The sequence below is a fragment of the Poromitra crassiceps genome (genome assembly GCF_964638095.1).
Source record: "Poromitra crassiceps genome assembly, chromosome: 1".
Classification (NCBI taxonomy): domain Eukaryota; kingdom Metazoa; phylum Chordata; class Actinopteri; order Beryciformes; family Melamphaidae; genus Poromitra; species Poromitra crassiceps.
This window is the reverse complement of record NC_139623.1, coordinates 63,396,258-63,410,703: the sequence shown is the minus strand read 5'-3', so window position 1 is coordinate 63,410,703 and position 14,446 is coordinate 63,396,258. Positions and strand designations below refer to the sequence as shown.

The 14,446-nt window shown below is 44.7% G+C and overlaps 1 protein-coding gene across 1 annotated transcript in view; it reads left to right on the top strand.

The window, feature by feature from the left end:
* The first annotated feature begins 660 nt into the window (after window positions 1–660).
* The window catches only part of LOC310786409 (lymphocyte cytosolic protein 2-like), a 106,709-nt gene continuing 92,923 nt past the window's right edge, over window positions 661–14,446 (top strand). Inside the window, exons 1-3 of the mRNA XM_083647616.1 lie at window positions 661–707; window positions 862–1,224; window positions 4,202–4,264. Coding sequence (XP_083503742.1) covers window positions 1,147–1,224; window positions 4,202–4,264 — 141 coding nt within the window. The 5' untranslated portion in view covers window positions 661–707; window positions 862–1,146. The remainder of the gene's footprint in view (window positions 708–861; window positions 1,225–4,201; window positions 4,265–14,446) is intronic.

Here is a 14,446-nt window from a genome sequence, read left to right as displayed (position 1 = left end):
CTCTCTCTGGCTGGGTGTCTGTCTCTCTCTCTCCTCTCTCTGGCTGGGTGTCTCTCTCTCCTCTCTCTCTCTGGCTGGGTGTCTCTCTCCTCTCTGGCTGGGTGTCTCTCTCTTCTCTCTCTGGCTGGGTGTCTCTGTCTCCTCTCTCTCTCTGGCTGGGTGTCTCTCTCCTCTCTCTCTGGCTGGGTGTCTCTCTCCTCTCTCTCTGGCTGGGTGTCTCTCTCTCCTCTCTCTCTCTGGCTGGGTGTCTGTCTCTATTCTCTCTCTGGCTGGGTGTCTCTCTCTCCTCTCTCTCTCTGGCTGGGTGTCTCTCTCTCCTCTCTCTCTGGCTGGGTGTCTCTCTCCTCTCTCTCTGGCTGGGTGTCTCTCTCTCCTCTCTCTCTCCTCTCTCTCTGGCTGCGTGTTTCCTGTATTGTTTCAACACAGTTTTGACTGTCAGAGTGCAGCAGCAGCAGCAGCAGTGCCGTTGAGCCACAGCAGAGTGGGTGCAGCTCTGTCTCTATTCCGCTCTGTGGTGAGACAGAGAGGGGGATGCTGCCTTCCTTCTGTCACCCTTCTCTTCTTCTCAGCACTGTCACAGCGTTCACTTCCTCTGAGTTAGAGAGAGAGAGAGAGAGAGAGAGACACACACACACACACACACACACACACACACAGATAGAGAGAGCGAGAGGGAAGCCATTTTCTTTCCAGTTTCTGAGAAACATGTATGCTTGTGCTTTTCTTTCTTTCTTCATTTTACTTGTGATTTCCTGAAACTAAAAGAATTCCAGGACCGAACACTTGAGGAATTACAAGCGGTTGAAGGCACCTCGACAGCGTTTTCTTTGCCTCATCAGAAGTTTGGTTTTGTGTTTGCAGGAGTGAGGTGAAAGCCAGGCCCGGCTGCCCCACATACAGCATCAGTCTGTGAAGAAAAGGCTCTCTATATGCCTGGAGATCTCAAACCTAAAAGAGCCAGACTACAGAAGTAGAGAAATCACCAGCTGCTCAAGCTTGGACTCCAGTCCCCGTCACTCAGATGGTGATCGCCTTCTGGAAGCAGACGGCTTGTGACAGGAACGTGACAGGAACGTGCTTCACCGGGCTGACTCGGAGTCTCCCTTGGTGTGTATGTGACAGAAGGAGAGACGAGGCGAAGGCAGGATGAGTTTTGGAGGAGTGCCGCCCAAGTCCGAGGTGATGGGCTGGAGTGTTGCCCAGCTGGCAGATTACCTGAAGAGGGTGAGAGCTTCCTTATTATTACACCAGAGGTTCAGAGTATTCAGCAGGGCGAGAGAGTACTCAATCATCCAAGTAGAAGTAGGCCTACCAGTGGTGGCAAGTACCTACTGTACTGTCTGTACATTTACTCTGTATTTAAGTACCATTTTGAGGTGCTTGTGTTGTACTTTACATTTAGTATTTACCATTTGATGCTACTTTATACTTCCACTCACTCCATTTCAGAGGGAAATATTGTACTTTCTACTCCACTGCATTTATTTGACAGCTTTTCAGATCAAGATTTAACACAACATAACCCTAACCCTAACCCAACACAACCCTAACATAACAAGCTTTTAAAATACAACCCAGTGTTAAAGATGAACCCAGTGGTTTAACACAACATAACAAGCTTTTAAAATACAACCCAGTGTTAAAGATGAAACCAGTGGTTTAACACAACATAACACGCTTTTAAAATACAACCCAGTGTTAAAGATGAAACCAGTGGTTTAACACAACATAACAAGCTTTTAAAATACATCCCAGTGTTAAAGATGAAACCAGTGGTTTCCAACCTTTTTGGCTTTTGACGTCTTACGCCCCTGAAAGCGTTAATTGACGTGCCTGTTTTGACGCACGTCAATTAACGCTCCTATAGCGCACTACAGAAATCACATACCAAATACCAACAGCACAGAATCAGCAGTGTTTTGGGAAAAGGTCACTATTTATACAGTAGGTAGGCAGGCACAAGTTTGTATGCTTTACAGGTAGGCTACTCCCATTCGTTTTCTATGCTCCCAAGTTTACTTGGCTTCTGGCTCATACTTATATTTCAATTAAAATATTTTTGTGGATACAAATTTCAATGACTGATGAATAAACAGTTGTTATCCTGTAGTTTTGAGCCCCTGTCAGTCAGAGGCTGTTGGAATCACCCTACCTGTCTGTTGTGCATTCAGAGGGGAGAGAAAAAAAGGCTGTACTGTAGGAGAAAATGAAGCAATCCAGTCCAAACTTTCGCCAATCTAATCTCATCATGCAAGTAATATGCTATATTTGCTAGCTGATGTGTTAAGAAGAACATTCTCACTTTGTTCAGACAGTCTTGCTATAGTGTATAGCCTCGACGCGAGATATAGTGTAGCATTATATTTTACATGCTTGCTATATTTTAAACTGCTGTGAGATTGTTTGAGGAGCATATGAGAGACAGGCGGTGATGAAAGTGGCCGCTGCACAGAGAGAGGCACACGCAGAGAGAGAGACAGAGAGAGAGACAGAGAGAGAGACAGAGAGAGAGAGAGAGAGAGAGAGAGACAGAGAGAGAGAGACAGAGAGACAGAGAGAGAGAGAGAGAGAGAGACAGAGAGAGAGAGAGAGAGAGACAGAGATAGAGACAGAGAGAGGCACACGCAGAGAGAGAGACAGAGAGAGAGACAGAGACAGAGAGAGAGAGACAGAGAGAGAGACAGAGAGACAGAGAGAGAGACAGAGAGAGAGACAGAGAGAGAGAGACAGAGAGAGACAGAGAGAGAGACAGAGAGAGAGACAGAGAGAGAGAGAGACAGAGAGAGAGAGACAGAGAGAGAGACAGAGAGAGAGACAGAGAGAGGCACACGCAGAGAGAGAGACAGAGAGAGAGAGACAGAGAGAGAGACAGAGAGAGAGACAGAGAGAGAGACAGACAGAGAGACAGAGAGAGAGACAGAGAGAGAGAGACAGAGAGAGAGACAGAGAGAGAGAGAGAGCGCTTTTGTCGGTGCTGGGTCCTCATTAGACGCTCCAAAATCGAAACAAGTTCAGAGTCGGCGTCAATGTAGTTTGCCGCGCCTCATAACACTTGTAGTGTGTTCAGCCATTTAAAACAACAGTCAGACACTTCCAGAGCGTTCAGGGCTTTACACAAAGCAGTGTGTAGTCGGGGTCACATTTCAGATGTCTATGAATTGTTAATAGTTGCATCAAATAGTAATTTTCCCCTCTAAAGCTCACATGGTTTCATTTCAATAAATGTTCAAATGATCCAATATTTCAGCCAAATACAATAATCCAGAAAAAGTTCTAAAGGGTGTGAGAGCATCAGAGGTCCACTCCAGAGCATTCAGCGGGGGAGAGAAAGAGTAGGCTACTAAACCATCCTCCTCAAGTAGAAGTAGGCTACTGTTACCATACTGATATTTTACTGCAGTAGAAGTAAAAGTACTGGTGTGAAAATCTACTGTACTTAAGAGTAAATGTTCCCGAGTACCACTTTAGAACAGAGAACGTTGGTAGCTGTGATCTTTTCCATGTGGGTCTAACAGGAGAGATATCTATATATCTGTCTTCATCAGCTAAGTCTTTAGTAGGACATAGGAATAAGTAGTATTTGTAGAATCAGAGAGGTTATTTTTGTTTTAAAGAAGGAGATTGTTACATGATAGGCAGGTTTATATATTTTATATTAAAATGTGAATATCGACTTTGAAGTAGTACATTTGCCCTGCTCATGCTCGTCTTGCCCTTCACATCTTTGTGAATCGTGACATCAGCAGGTTGAATCGTGACATCAGCAGGTTGAATCGTGACATCAGTAGGTTGAATCGTGACATCAGCACAGGTTGAATCGTGACATCAGCAGGTTGAATCGTGACATCAGCAGGTTGAATCGTGACATCAGCAGGTTGAATCGTGACATCAGCAGGTTGAATCGTGACATCAGCAGGTTGAATCATAGTTGTGTAGTTTCTGGATTTGGCAGAAAGTTGTTTAGATTCACAGATGTCGACTGTTAATGTGACCACCTGAACACAGTAACGGTGAATGCCTTTTGAGTCTGAACAAACAAACTGTGGCTCTGTGGATCTCAGTAGCCAGATCAAGGCACTAACACTGCCAGGGTCAGGGGTTCAATTCCCACTGGACCACCCATAATAAACATGTTACACTAGTGCTGTACAGTGCGTCCACTCCATATTAGACACTAACTGTCCTTTCTGTCTCTCTCCAGATGAACCTGTCTGGCTGTGACAAAGTGGTGATTAAATACTCCATGAATGGTTCCAGGTTTGTGGTAAGTCTGTCTGCATTCACCTCACATTAGTCTTTACCTGAACGTCGTCATCCAGTGTCTGAAATAGGGATGTACCGGAATCCGAATGTTATTTGGGAAAGCACAATTAATCAGATGGATATGGAGATTTCTTCTAGCTGAAATATTATTCAGGAAAAAAAACACAATGTTTCTTCAAATGGATTCACATCATTGTAGATGGCCACAAAATAGAAAAATGCCCATTCTGTTTGCAACATAGACCTTTGATTTGACTAACTAGTGGTTTCATTGACATTACTGACAAGTGATCTTTATTCTCTAGTCGCCCCCACCGAGTCAGGTGAGAGAGATGAGAAGAAGGCTACAGTATGAGCATGTGGAAATTTATTTCAAATTCATAATTAATTATATGCCAATATTAAATAAATTTGATGCTTTGAAGGAATTGCATTCACAATGACTATTAGGTTAGAAAATACATTTGCTGTTGCCTGCCTACCAACACGAGGGTTGCAGGTTCGAGCCCCCGTGTTGCCTCCAGCTTGGTCGGGGGCGTCCATACAGGCACAATTGACTGTCTGTGGGTGGGAAGCCGGATTAAGGGCATGCGTCCTGGTCACTGCACTAGTGCCTCCTCTGGTCGGTCGGGGCACCTGTTCGGGGGGGAGGGGAACTGGGGGGAATGTCTATTTATATGTATGATGGTCCCATGATTACAGTAAAGAACGTCCTCAAGTATAATCACTTTTAGGTGTCCTGTTTGAAAGGTTGTCTCCAAAACACAGTTTACACAAACAAGAAAATAATAATAATCACTATACCCTCGCCTACCACCGCGGAGACCTGGGTTCAGTCCCCGGCAGCGGTACTTCCAGCTTGGTCAGACGTTCCTACAGACACAATTGGCCCTGCCTGCGGGTGAGCCTGATCCTCCCACGTGCTACGTCCTGCTGGTGAAACTCCTCGCTGTCAGGTGAAAAGAAGTGGCTGGCGACTGCACATGTAATGGAGGAAGCATGTGCTAGTCTACAACTCTCCCCAGATCAGCAGAGGGGTGGAGCAACGACCGGGACAGCAGGGGGAATTGGCCAAGTACAATTGAGGAGAGAACATGGGGGAAATGTGAAAAACCAAAAAGAAAAAAGAAATTACATAATGTAGAAGTAAAATTACTGGTTTAAAAAAATATACTTAAAAAAGTAAGAAAGTATTTTTTTTAAATGTTCTCAGAGTAAAAGTTACTTAGTTTTTGTGGGTGGGGGTTATATAATCTCAAACTAGGTTATTTTTCAAATTTTCTTCAATTTCATCTTCAATTTCAACCAAATCTGATGGTTGGATTTCTGCAGAAGTGTTTTCTAACTCATCCATCTCATCTCCTTTGTGATTAAGTGCCAATGTATTATTGCTGTCTGTCTGTCTGTCTGTCCTGCTGTCTGTCTGTCTGTCTGTCTGTCTGTTCTGCTGTCTGTCTGTCTGTCTGTCTGCCTGTCTGTCTGTCTGTCCTGCTGTCTTTCTGTCTGTCTGTCTGTCTGTCTGTCTGTCTGTCTGTCCTGCTGTCTGTCTGTCTGACCTGCTGCCTTTCTGTCTGTCTGTCTGCCTGTCTGTCTGTCTGTCCTGCTGTCTGTCAGTCTGCCTGTCTGTCTGTCTGTCTGTCCTGCTGTCTGTCTGTCTGTCTGTCTGTCTGTCTGTCTGTCTGTCTTTCCTGCTGTCTGCCTGTCTGTCTCTGCCTGTCTGTCTGTCTGTCTGTCTGTCCTGCTGTCTGTCTGTCTGTCTCTCTGACTGATTGACCACCGTCCACCTTCTGGTGGAGTGTTGAATCCCAAAGCATTTGTTATGACTGATGTATGGTTTGCTCTATACTCACTTGTCATCCAGAGAGGTCTGATGATCACAGAGAGGTCTGATGATCACAGAGAGGTCTGATGATCACAGAGAGGTCTGATGATCACAGAGAGGTCTGATGATCACAGAGAGGTCTTAATGATCACAGAGAGGTCTGATGATCACAGAGAGGTCTGTGATCACAGAGAGGTCTGATGATCACAGAGAGGTCTGATGATCACAGAGAGGTCTTAATGATCACAGAGAGGTCTGATGATCACAGAGAGGTCTTAACTCATTCATGGCCAGTTTAGGACTGCCAATATTTAGCACAGGCCAAAGATTTTCATAATTGTTGGTCATCTTTCAAGACCCACAGTAAATTATCTATTAGCACCAGAGTGATTTGCAATACCTCAAAATGAAGATGTACGTCTCTGGGTTCACCAGGAAAAAAAAGTGAGCTTTTAGCATGTTCTGTACTCTACTTATATCCATTTATATACACCCTGTTTTCACCCAAAAGGTCTCTTTGAGAAGGCAAATAGGAGAAAAACGCCTTTTTGTAAAGAAGACAATCTCAGGCAGATCTCGCTCTCAATTCTTTTATTTTGAACTGTATTGACATCAGACATGTAAATACTATTCGTTATGATACAAATGACAAAAAAAATAATATATATATATATACACATGAAGTGCTTTTTTTACATTCAACAATGCAGTTTACTCAGTGTGAGTGAGCGTGAATGTGTGTGCGCGGGGCCCATGTGTGTCTCTTTAGATTACATTTCGTCATTTAGCACACTTTTATCCAAAGCGACTTACAATGTCACATTCTGTCAACATTAGTGGAATCAACTGTGGAACATCATGTACACAGATACACCCTTGCAGCAAGCAGTAGAGTAACATCAATGTTTTTTTTTTGTTTTTTTGTTTTTGTTTTTTTTGGAGGGGGGGGCGGTTTGGGGTGAAGAAGGGGGGGAAGATGCTAGATGGGGGGAGGGGGTTTGGGGTGGAGAGGGGGGGGGAAAGATGCTACATCAAAATGACAAAAAAAAAAATATATATATATATACACATGAAGTGCTTTTTTTACATTCAACAATGCAGTTTACTCAGTGTGAGTTAGCGTGAATGTGTGTGCGCGGGGCCCATGTGTGTCTCTTTAGATTACATTTCGTCATTTAGCACACTTTTATCCAAAGCGACTTACAATGTCACATTCTGTCAACATTAGTGGAATCAACTGTGGAACATCATCTACACAGATACACCCTTGCAGCAAGCAGTAGAGTAACATCAATGTTTTTTGTTTTTTGTTTTGTTTGTTTGTTTTTTTTGGGGGGGGGGGCGGTTTGGGGTGAAGAAGGGGGGGAAGATGCTAGATGGGGGGAGGGGGTTTGGGGTGGAGAGGGGGGGGAAAGATGCTACATCAAAAGGGTTAGTTCAGGAGGGACTCAAGTGGAGCTTGAAAAGGCGAGTTTTTTTTCCAAAAGGTGGACTCACTGAAAACTAATAAAAAGTTGAAAAAAAAGATGGGCAGGGATTCGGCCGTCCTGACCTCAGTGGGGAGTTCGTTCTACCACTGAGGGGAATTTACTCTTTATAGTTCAGGGTGTCATGGTAGACCTCAAAGCAGGGGACCCTGCACAAGGGGATGCGGCAGAAGTGGCACTGGAAACGTGTCTCCTTTCTCTTTTTGTTGCCCAGACACACCTTGCATTTCTTAGCTGGGTTGTCATTTTTGGGGGTGGGGTCATTCCTGACAGGGAAATGCTTTGCCAGGTTGGCAGACAGCCTACTCGGACGGTCAGCGTAGGGAACTCTATGGAGCTTTGTGGCAGTGGTCCACGCCTGTATCAGACTCTCCTGGAATGCATACATGGTCTGTACTGTGCCCTGTGGGTTTTTAGCTCTGTATAGGACGAAAGCGTTGTGGAGGCAGATTTGGAACATGTACAGAACAAATTTAGTTGTCCATTTATACGACTTCCTGATGAACGGGTAGTACGAAATCATTTGATCCAGCCTATCAACACCGTTCATAGACTGGTTGTACTCTACCACAGAGACAGGCTTCTCCTTCACCACCTTCCCCCTCACACCTTTCTTCCACGTCAAGACCTGTCTCATCTCGTTCTGGTGAAATGTGGATACCATTCTCACAACATTTGTGTCCCGCCATGCCAAGCACAGAACCCGGTCAGTGTGGAAGGCAATTCTGCCCCCTGGTTGCAGGGTGGCCTTCTCAGCATGGTGTACAGCTGGTGGTTCTCCTCTATGCTTTCGCAGTGTGCCACATACATGTGTCCCCAGATCTAGCAGGATATCACACATGTTTACAGAATTATAAAAGTTATCCATGTACAGTTTGTAGCCCTGCTGTTCCAGCCCCAACAGGAGACCACACACTGTATCTACAAGAGATTTACCGTCTCCACAATAAGGCATCAAATTATAACAAAATCCTGTCTGGGACTCACATAACACATAACTTTTGATCCCGTAACGCACAGGTTTCTGTGGGTTAAAAACTTTGAAGCTCAATCTGCCTCTCCACAGTAAAGTTCCTTCATCTATTGAGATGTTCTGGCCTGGCTGGTAGAGTTCCTGGAACTTGTTCACTAGCATGTCTAAGACTGGGCGGACTTTATGCAACCTGTCATCATTGTTTCTCACTGCTGTGTTGTCAGTAAAATGCAGGAAACGCAGTATGATCTGGAACCTGTTTCGGGACATTGTCTTTCCAAAATAGGGGGTCTCCAGCACCTCGTTCGTGGACCAGTAACTCTCCAGGTCAGGCTTTCCAATGAGCCCAGTCAGGAAGAGGAGCCCTAGGAAGGCCTTCAGTTCAGCAATGTCAACAGGATTCCATGCATCGAGCCTGACACTCGTTGCGCCAGCCTCAATTGTCTGCTGTGCATACAGGTTGGTCTGGTCCACAACATACTGCAGCAGCTCTTCAGTCAGGATGAGTTCCAGGAAATCGACCGGCTTGTCCGACTCCAGCGCAGCAGCACTGTTGAGCAGGCCAGGAACAGCAGTGAACGGGATGTCTTCTGGCTCCCACGGCACTTCATCCATGCAGTACCATTGCTGCTCTGGATACAGGATAGGTGTTATAAAAATATAGAAATACAAATACATTACTATAGCACACTCACACACACACAAGCTTGTAGATCAGCTATATTGGGCAAAGAGGGAAAATGAACATACCTTTGGTGTCTTTCTTTTTCCCCTTCTTGGGTTGCTGTCCCTCCATTGGCTCTCCATCTGCACCACGGCCTGTAAATAAAGAAATACATACATTACAATACAATTTACAACACACACACAACATGTATAATTGTGAGCTTGTAGATCAGCCATTTTGGACAAAGACACAAAAGAGGGAAACAAGATCTTACCTTTTGATCTAGGTTGTTTTTTCTTTGATGTGGGCTCACTGAGTTGTGCAACAATCGGCTCCTCAGGCTCCTCATCTGAAATAAAAGCAATATATCCTCAGTAAACTATATAATCACATTTAGTACAGAGAGACAGTGTATTGTACTAGTGTCTCAGTAAACTATATAATCACATTTAGTACAGAGAGACAGTGTAGTGTCTCAGTAAACTATATAATCACATTTAGTACAGAGACAGTGTAGTGTACTAGTGTCTCAGTAAACTATATAATCACATTTAGTACAGAGAGACAGTGTAGTGTCTCAGTAAACTATATAATCACATTTAGTACAGAGACAGTGTAGTGTACTAGTCTCAGTAAACTATACGATCATAGAATGCAGAGACAGTGTAGTCAGTAGTCACACACACACACACACACACTGATGACATCATCACTGGGACTTTGTGCGTGAAGCTGGTACTGGTACTGTCTGTACAATATGCATATATCAACAACAAAATTACTCCTTACCACGATCATCAGGGTCCTGTCGCATTGGATTCCAGTCTTCCTCCCCCTCGACATGGACAACTGGCAACGGTGTGACCATCTCCTCTTCAGATGAATGGGAGCTTGATGGCTGAGAGTCAAAGTCACTTTCCATGTAATCCCGGGGCGTCTTTGCACGGCGCAAATGCGCCCTGGAAAATGGCTCCTCCTGGGGAATCATGTCTGTTGTTGTGTTGCCCTCGATCTCCTCCTCGTCACTAAGTTCTGACTCCGTCTCGTCTCGCAAATGCGCCCTGGAAAATGGCTCCTCCTGGGGAATCATGTCTGTTGTGTTGCCCCCGATCTCCTCCTCGTCACTAAGTTCTGACTCAGTCTCGTCTCGTTCGGGCTGGGACACAGGAGGCTTGGGTTTGGGACCAGGCGCTGGAACCGGATCGATGGTGGTCACGGGTTTGACTACCAAGAACATATCATCCAGTGTCCGCTGCCCAGCAGCAAGGCCAGCAGCAAGGCGAACAGCTCGGGCACCGCCGCGCCGAGGGGCGATGCGGTGTTTGGTCTTTCCTTTTGCCTTCACCATGACTGACTAGACTATGACTACTACAACTAACTAACTAAACTATACTACAGACTATACTACAACTAACTAACGCTAACTAAACTGACGACTATAGGCTACTAGCTACTGTAATCTCTTCAACTTCAACTTCAACTCAACTCAGCACACTGTCACAACCGTACACAATGGCGTCTCTCTCCTACTCTGCAAAGAGGCAGCGTTTCTCACGGCTTTTGTCTTCTTGCCTCCTCCCCCATTTAAAAAAAACAGCTGCGGTATGTGTTTGATCGCGTGCTGTCGGCTACCCTTTGAAGGCAGGGACCTGTGTCTGTGTCACAGGCTGGGAAAGTGTTTGCTGCACGCGCTGCACTAATAAAACCAAAAACACGTCAAACACGTCTTTGGCGTGGATGGCTATTTCTGATAAGACGTCTTTGGCGGTGAATGAGTTAATGATCACAGAGAGGTCTTAATGATCACAGAGAGGTCTTAATGATCACAGAGAGGTCTGATGATCACAGAGAGGTCTTAATGATCACAGAGAGGTCTGATGATCACAGAGAGGTCTCATGATCACAGAGAGGTCTTAATGATCACAGAGAGGTCTGATGATCACAGAGAGGTCTTAATGATCACAGAGAGGTCTTAATGATCACAGAGAGGTCTGATGATCACAGAGAGGTCTTAATGATCACAGAGAGGTCTTAATGATCACAGAGAGGTCTGATGATCACAGAGAGGTCTGTGATCACAGAGAGGTCTGATGATCACAGAGAGGTCTGATGATCACAGAGAGGTCTGATGATCACAGAGAGGTCTGATGATCACAGAGAGGTCTTAATGATCACAGAGAGGTCTGATGATCACAGAGAGGTCTGATGATCACAGAGAGGTCTTAATGATCACAGAGAGGTCTGATGATCACAGAGAGGTCTTAATGATCACAGAGAGGTCTGATGATCACAGAGAGGTCTGATGATCACAGAGAGGTCTGATGATCACAGAGAGGTCTGATGATCACAGAGAGGTCTTAATGATCACAGAGAGGTCTGATGATCACAGAGAGGTCTGATGATCACAGAGAGGTCTTAATGATCACAGAGAGGTCTGATGATCACAGAGAGGTCTGATGATCACAGAGAGGTCTTAATGATCACAGAGAGGTCTGATGATCACAGAGAGGTCTGATGATCACAGAGAGGTCTGATGATCACAGAGAGGTCTGATGATCACAGCTCTTCCCACACACAGGATAGCCCCCCCCCCCCCCCCCCTCTGTTGCGAGTGGTGACTGTAGGTATACTGTAGGTTGATTGCAACCACGTGATTCCGATGATGACATTGCTGGGTGGCAGCTCTACTATGGAGAATTGAGAAAAGCTGCTGCATCATCATCAGCTCAATATGAATTAAATTCACAGTACACCAGCTGTGTATATATGTATACTATTTGGGGAACACATTTAAATTCAGACACTTGTGAACAATTGTTACCCATGTGGGGTGTTATGGCTGTTACACAACACACCACATCCCCTTCATGCTCATTGCCACAGGAAAAAAAGACGACCACAGCAGAATGTCGGCTAGCTGTTAGCTCGGTGGCCATAAGTGTCTATATGGGCTCTATCTGCCGACAGGCGCTATCCCCTAATAGCGCTTGCGCACCTGTTTGCGCGTGCCTTAAGTCACGGAAGATAGCAGTCCGCCTTGCGCCGTCCGCCAGGTGTTATGGCGAGTTTTGCACCCCCACGCCGGCAGCATCCCCACATCACAGGAGCATATTGTAATGATTTATACAGAAATGTAACTGTTTAAAAGTGATATGATTGTCTGGTAGACGTGACCTCCCTGATTCCTAAGTTAAAACAGCCCCGAAATATGTTGGGGATGCAATTCTCGGCTGGGATGCGGAAAGGTTCGTGTCGCAGACGCAAATTAGAGCTGTGCCAAAATCATCTGCACCCCAAAATGCTTACACAAACGGGATTTGGGCGGTCTTAACTACCAGAATTATTCACAGGCATGGCCAGGCAATGCTGGGCATTACATCAATCAAAACCAATCAGATTGCCGTCTTGCAATGGCTGTTTGCGCGAGGCAATATGCTGTAATTCTCTCCATGCGTAATAGAGTGTACTCACTCGTGCGAGGACAGAGAGCGCTTATTGAAAGATCGTCTGTGGTGCCAGCGACCCTCCGGCTTATGAAGGTAAATAGCCTATGTCCATTTTCCCACAAGTGTTCTCAATTCATTTCCCTCTTTGCAATGTGATAAAAGTTTCTCAGTGAGTTATAGTTGATTGCCTCACTGAATTATCTGCTAATACCCAATTTTAGCAGCATAATTTGATGTCTTGGCATGGCAAGGCTGTGCTTAATGACATATCCAAAAGGAATTCCACTTTCCACTCCGCAAATACCTCTCTGTGCTGGGAGCGCAGCCGTAATCTCCCTGCACCGCACTCAGCGCAGAGTGCAGAGGACATTGGCCCAAAAAAAAGGAATTCCTTTTGGATATGTCATTAAGCACAGCCTTGCCATGCCAAGACATCAAATTATGCTGCTAAAATTGGGTATTAGCAGATAATTCAGTGAGGCAATCAACTATAACTCACTGAGAAACTTTTTTTTTTTTTTTTTGATATTTCATTTGAGTTAAATTCAGATTATTGAAACTGGATTAGCCTGACCAGTTTTACTTGTTTAACAAGCTGAAGCATATGCTCTGCCTGTAATTCAAGAGAAGTCTGCCTTTTCATTTCATATTTAATTTTAGTTCAATTCAGATGATTGAAACTGGATTAGCATGGCCCCAGTTTAATTAAAAGTTATGACCAGTTTAACTAAAAAGCATATAGCCTGCCTGTGATTCCTTTTTATTTCATATTAGTTAAATTCAGACTATTGAAACTGGATTAGCATGACCAGGTTAACTTGTTTTATTATTATTATTATTATTATTATTATTATTATTATTATTATTATTATTATTATTATTATTATTATTATTATTATTAACTTGTTTAAAAACATATAGGCATGTAATTCAAGATAAGTCTGCCTTTTATTTCATACAGTTCAAATAAGACTTTCTGAGCATGACCAGTTTGACTTGTTTAAATTTAAAAACATATAGGCCTGTAATTCAAGTCTGCCTTATTTCAATTGGTTTTTAGCCCTAGTTCCACTTCTGTTGCACTTTTTTTTTTAACAGTGCATGAAGGCATTGTGTATTAAATTAATACGCTATTTTTTGTGCAATAAATTTGAGTGGTTTAAAAAAAAATCTGAAATTTGGGTCGCGACTTCATGACAAGGAAAATAGTGGGTCCTGAGGCTACACCAGTTGAGAACCACTGATTTAGGATATTCACATTTGTTTGTAACTGGGTTTGGGCCGAAATCACGTTCTAAGTTTTAAACGCGCTGTGTGACTGCTCACGGTGCGGCCACACTTGTGCGATGTTTGACGCAGGCTGTCGCTGCTGCCCATTCACTTTGTATTGGATCGCATAGCCAGGTATCCCAGCACGCTTTGCAAGGCATCGAGCGGTGGACGGCAGCGACGAGAGGAGGGGCCATCTTGAAATCGACCAAATACAGCAAGACAGCCAATCAACCTGCAAGCACCAAGCGATCAGCAGGCAACAGCAGGCGTCTACATGAGACAAACGTGGCAGTAGTCTGGCCCGGAGCGTTACTGTGGCTCCTCTGTGGTGCGGAGCTGCCCAACCCCGCCTCCCTGCACTGGTCTCTACAGAGCAACAGGGAACACACGCACAGACAGACAGCCTCACTAATGAGCGTAGGCTAGCTGTTAGCTCGCTGGCCATATGTCTATATGTATCTGTTAGCTCGCTGGCCATATGTCTATATGTATCTGTTAGCTCGCTGGCCATATGTC